General features: G+C 43.5%; 1 protein-coding gene across 1 annotated transcript in view; it reads left to right on the top strand.

Moving 5' to 3' along the window:
• The first annotated feature begins 509 nt into the window (after positions 1 to 509).
• The window catches only part of LOC140849725 (uncharacterized), a 10854-nt gene continuing 5363 nt past the window's right edge, over positions 510 to 6000 (top strand). Inside the window, exon 1 of the mRNA XM_073238070.1 lies at positions 510 to 4625. Within this exon, the coding sequence (XP_073094171.1) occupies positions 3330 to 4625 (1296 nt within the window). The 5' untranslated portion in view covers positions 510 to 3329. The remainder of the gene's footprint in view (positions 4626 to 6000) is intronic.

The following is a 6000-nucleotide window of genomic DNA, read 5'->3' as shown; positions in this document are numbered from 1 at the left end:
ATAATTAAATGTGTAGGTAGTGACATGATCCTGACATACTAAGGAAGTGAGGAAGTCTCATAATTTTCAAAACATTTAGTAAGCTCAATTGATTCATATTTTGAAGAGCCATCAAATTTCTCCCCATGAAATAATATGAATCACACATAAACCCTAATTCACATAATTTTTCTGTATTTTAAGGCATAGGCAAATTGAGGTTCCTTTTGCTAAGTAAACTAGACATTGTTCTTCAATATAACTGTCATGTGACAGCTTTAGCTGACTAACCTTGTGTTCTCACCAAGATACAATACTATGCGGAAAGAAATTATTTTTATATGAGGTATAGGGAAAGGTGTTCTAAATGCACAGAAATCTTCATCCCAATCTTAGGTATTTAATCAGGTCTTTTCAGCACACTAGCATAACTGAAAAACAAGGTGAGCATATTTGAAAGCAACTTTCATTCTTTTCATTCAATTTGATACTATTCTTTGTAGAACCTTTATACAATTATTTCCTAAATGAGATATTAACATATGAAACGTCATATAGTCAAGAAGCTACTTCCTGAATAAATCTGACTCACCTGGAGATTTTGAGACTTAATGGTTTATTGATTCTGCTTGAGACAACCAGCTGTGTATAATGATAACCATAAGCGTCTATAGAACACTTTACAATATTTAAAATGCTTTTACAAACATTATCATTTCTTGTTTAATGACAAATAATTATGAACTTGAATAAATCCTTTGGATTGGTCAAAATGCATAAAAAAGCTAATTCAGATTCCAAATAACTTTAATCAGCATTTCATTGATAAGGAAGTAGAGCATTTCACAAGAAAATAAGTATAGGTTTTGAACAAATATGTCAGAAAAGTAGTTTCCAATTAAACATAAAAATGCATATACTATGGCAAGACTACTATCAATATTATTTAGTTCACTCTTAAATATATAACTGCATTAGAGCTTGAATGGGTTCAACTGAGGCACTGGCCACACATCATTTGGGGACTAAAGTCTGATACATGTAAGCTAGGTTAGAAATTCCATAAGGACAGAAGGCCCAGAAAGGAAGTGGAGGGTATGAACTATTGTTCTTAAGAAGTACAGGAGTCATAGCCGGGAAACCAAGTATGAATAACAGAACCACAGCCCTGAGCAGGGCTGCCCGTGAAAGGCGTATCCAAGGTACGACTGGAGGGGGATGGGATACGGGGGAAGTTGGGGTACTGCTGGGTGAGGAGTTGGAGTGTAGGTCCGGGCATGACCTGTGCACGACCTCATGGGTCAGCTGATACCGAGGTACAGGGGTGGACTTCACTTAAAGGTGTCTTTCGGGAAGGACAGAAAACAAAATAGATCAAGTGTTGTTAGTTTTAAACGCATACCTGGTTATGGTAGTAGTTATTACAATTCAGTTGTACATGGCGATTTGTTTTCTTACCCAGAATGCATTATTATCCAGGTAATTGCTGACTTCCCCATATTGACTTGAAATATTAGCCCAACAAAATTTAAGAAATCAGATTCTGCAATTAACATTTATAAGTAATTAGAATGATTATTATGTACTAAATCCTAAATAAAATTACTTATATGTCATTTTGAGGAAGATAAAGTTTAAATCCTTCATCCTTGTAAATAAAAAGAAGAGAAGTATTTTCTAAAAACACTGGGCCTAGAACTTTGACTGATGTATGATAGTGAAAATTACTTGTTACTTGAGCATGACCTAATTCAGATTTGTTGCAATTTGGAGTGACTCATTTAATAGTCTTATCATGGCACTATTAGGAAGTAAAAAAAATATTACTATAACCCATTATAATTTTTTTTTCTCCTTTTAACCCACATAACACTATGTAATTCCAGCAAAATCATTTACATGATTCTGAGTACTGATTTTAATTACACATCTAGGGACTTTTTAGAGAAGAGTTGTACTTAATTGTCCCTCCTTTTGGGTTTCACAAAGGATAGCTCTGTCTCAGGGCAGTTTCAAGTTGTAATACACGAATCTCTGTGAAAAATGTCCTGAGATATTTCTGTGTCTTCTGAAGTTAATGGAAATTACTTTGCATTAGATAATGTTGGCTGATGGAAGAAAAATACTATGGTGGAAGAAAAACTATGGTAGAAGAACAGCTCAAAGGTAAGTTTTCAAAATGCTTATCTCTAAGGATTCAAAGTGAATTTGTCTGATACAAAAAATCAAACTCTGTTAACTAGTGGTAAGAAAAGAAACTAAAAAGCATGTTAAAAGAACAGAAATATGCTATGGCTTCAAGGAAAATTTCAAGAACATAAAGGACCTAAAAAATCTAAAGTTGTACTTGACTGCAGTTTGTCACCACTGTGGGCCTTAAATTAAATAGTGGAAATAACAGTTTATTCAGAGAGAAGCATATGGATTAGAAAAATAAAGTTAAAATACCCACAACTAATATGAATATAGAGTATCTGTTTTCTTCTTCTCTTCTCCTGACCCCTACCTCACGGTTGGAGGTTGAACTTCCTATTTATTGGCCGAGGAGGAGAAATCAGATATCACTCCAGAGGCTGACCTGACTAGGGCAGGAAACAGTTCTGGGAAGAACACAGTCTTTGTAAGTCTCTTGACAACTGGCTTCTTTGGGCCCCTTCTTTCCTGAGCACTGCCAGCCAGTGCACACAGAGGGCCGCCTGCCCGAGTCCCAGCGCAGCCAGCAATGTGGCTGCTGCAGACACAAGAGGTTGGGAGACAGGCTGATGTTGATTCAGTTTAAGTCTGATCAGCATGACTGGGTTTTCCAGAGGGAGTTGGGAGCTTGCTTTCTCTTCTAAGCCCAGGACTGTTGGCAGCCGCGCTCAGAAAATAGCGCCCAATGCAGGGCAGCCGGAAGGCCCTGAACTTCCTAATGACAAATCATCCCATACCACTAAACTACATGCTAATTGCGCCTTGGCATAAGGACCAATGAGACCCACCAAATGGTTATGCTAATAAGGCATATAGAGCCGCACCAACCAGGTCAGAGCATGAGAACTATATAAGCAAGCCTCTCCTTCCCCTCTGGGTCCTGCCCAACTCATTTGTTTCACAAAGAGCTGAAGAATAAAGCTTTCTGCAGAAGAATCCTGCTGTTGTTGCATGCTGTTCTTGCCGGCGAGGACAGGGCACGCGACAAGTGGTGCCGAATCCCGGGAACCAGAACATCACCGGCACAGGGAGGACCCTTCAGACATCTGGAGAGGATTCAGAACTGCAGGTCAGAAGAAAGCCCGAAGGGGTAAGTTCCGAGAGGCCCCTGCCTTTTAGGATGATGGTTGATGGTTCTCTGTAAATAAGGAGGCACCATGGGGAATGCACCGTCATTAGTCACGGCGCTGCAGACAGCTCTCAAAGAGCGAAACTTGAAGGTCTCCAGCAAAGTCTTAGGATCTTTTGTGAAGGAGGTAGACCGTGTGGCCCCCTGGTTCATTTGTTCAGGGTCCCTCTCAATCCCGAGCTGGGACAAACTGGGGAAAGATCTTGATAGAGAGGAGGAGGAGGGTAGCCTGAGGGGAGGCACCAGGCCCCTCTGGAAACTGATTAGAGCTTGTCTGCAAGATGAGAGGTGTGAAAAGGTAATAAAAGAAGGTCAGAGAGCATTGACAGATATCCAAGAGAGCATGTCAGAAACGGAACGGGAAACAGAGAGCGCGCGCTGCCGAAAAAAGGCCACAAAAACGAAGGTAAAGAAACCTCAGAGTGAGGGAGAAAGCCCGCCTAGGGCAAAAGCGAAAGAGCCCCGAGAAGCGAGTGACGATCGCCTCGGAGAAAATAGTAAATACCCCTGGAAAGAGTTGAGGGACCTCCAACTCTCCAATAGGGAATCTGAGGAGGAATTAACGTCCGCAGAGGAAGGGGAAGAGAATAAAACCGCAGAGTGCAGAAGTAAGGGAACCAGCAAAGTTGAAAAGCGGACCAAGGAAAAAATGAAAGCAGGGTGTCCCCCGACGCCCGTTGCCCCGCCACCTTACGTGAGTGGCGCACTCTCCTTTTGTCACCCAGATACTCTTCAGGCAATTAGACAAATGTTTCCTGTATTTGAGGATAATGGCGTACACTCTCACCAGCCCCTGAGCCATAAACAAGTTAAGGAGTTAGCAGAATCCGTTCGGGCTTATGGGGTCAGTGCCAACTATACCATAGCACAAGTTGAGAGATTAACAGAGACAGCCATGACACCCGCAGACTGGCAATATGTAACTAAGGCATGCCTTTCTCGTATGGGGCAATACATAGAATGGAAGGCATTGTGGCATGATATCAGCATGACCCAGGCACGTGCAAACGCGGCCGAAGGACAGCCTGAGTGGTCATATGATATGCTGATGGGCCAAGGACAGTGGGTAGCCAACCAGACCGCCTTCCCCTTACAGGTATACGCACAAATAAACACGTGCGCCGCCAAGGCATGGAAAGCCCTCACCAACAAAGGAGAAGTATCAGGCAATTTGACAAAAATTATTCAGGGGCTGAGCGAGCCATTTTCTGACTTTGTCGCTCGTATGATGGAGGCCGCAGGCAGAATATTTGGAGAACAGGAACAAGCAATGCCCCTAGTGGAGCAATTAGTATTTGAACAATGTACCAAGGAATGCAGACAGGTGATAACACCCTGGAAACAAAAAGGGATACATGCCTGGTTGAAAGCCTGTAGAGAAATAGGAGGGCCACTCACCAATGTGGGCCTAGCCGCGGCCATATTACAGAGCCACAAACAAGCCAGGATCACTAACAGAAGTATCAAATGCTTTCAATGCGGGAAATTAGGACATATAAAGAGAGAGTGTAGGAGCCCAGCTTCAGAACAAACAACCCAAAAGACCCCTGAGTTGTGCCCTAAGTGTAAGAAAGGCAGGCATTGGGCTAATGAGTGCCGGTCTATTAAAGATATAGAAGGGAAACCCTTAGAACTGCCAAAAAACGCCCAGAGGGGCCCCCGTCACCAGGGCCTGCAAATATATGGGGCAACCAGCATGCAAGTGTCATTCGGGAACAACCAGGCCCCCCAAGGAGAGCCACTTCAGGTTCCGCGGGATTGGACATCCGTGCCACCACCAGAATAGTGTTGACTCCACAGATGGGAGTTCAGCCTATCCCTTCAGACTTTAAAGGCCCCCTACCACCAAATACCCTTGGGTTACTCCTAGGGCGCTCTTCTGCTGCATTGAAAGGCCTGGTAGTTCATCCCGGAGTTATAGATCAAGATTATGAAGGACAAGTAAAAATCATGTGTTCGGCTCCCAGAGGAATCTATCCTATATCTCCGGGAGACCACATAGCCCAGCTCTTAGTTTTACCTAGTCTCCACGCCAATTATCCTGCTACTAACACGGAGAGGGGAGAAAGGGGCTTCGGCTCCTCTGACTGGGATTCAGCCTTCATAGTATTAGATTTAGCAGACAGACCAAAATTAACTCTTCAAATAGAGGGAAAGAGCTTTGAGGGAATCCTAGACACTGGAGCAGATAAAAGTATTATCTCTGCAACCTGGTGGCCCTCCAAGTGGCCTGTGACCCAATCCTCACATTCATTACAAGGTTTAGGATATGAGTCAAGCCCTTCAATTAGTGCCAAACCATTGAAATGGCGAGCCCCTGAAGGACAAGAGGGTACAGTCACCCCTTATGTACTCCCTCTACCGGTCAATTTATGGGGGAGGGATGTCATGAGAGACTTAGGCCTCAAACTCATTAATGAATACTCCACCCCCGCCCAAGGCATGATGATGGACATGGGATACATCCCTGGCAAGGGGCTGGGGAAACACCAATAGGGACGCATAGAGCCCATCCTGCCCAAAGTAAAGAATGACCGTCATGGCCTGGGTTTTTCATAGGGGCCATTGAAGATGCCATGCCCATACCTTGGCTCACAGAGGAGGCCGTATGGGTTCCTCAGTGGCCCCTATCCTCTGAAAAATTAGAAGCAGCTCATTGCTTAGTGCAAGAGCAGCTCCAAGTGGGACACCTAGAACCC

The sequence above is a fragment of the Manis javanica genome, chromosome 5 (genome assembly GCF_040802235.1).
Source record: "Manis javanica isolate MJ-LG chromosome 5, MJ_LKY, whole genome shotgun sequence".
In the NCBI taxonomy this organism is placed as follows: Eukaryota; Metazoa; Chordata; class Mammalia; order Pholidota; family Manidae; genus Manis; species Manis javanica.
This window is presented reverse-complemented; position numbering and strand designations above follow the sequence as displayed.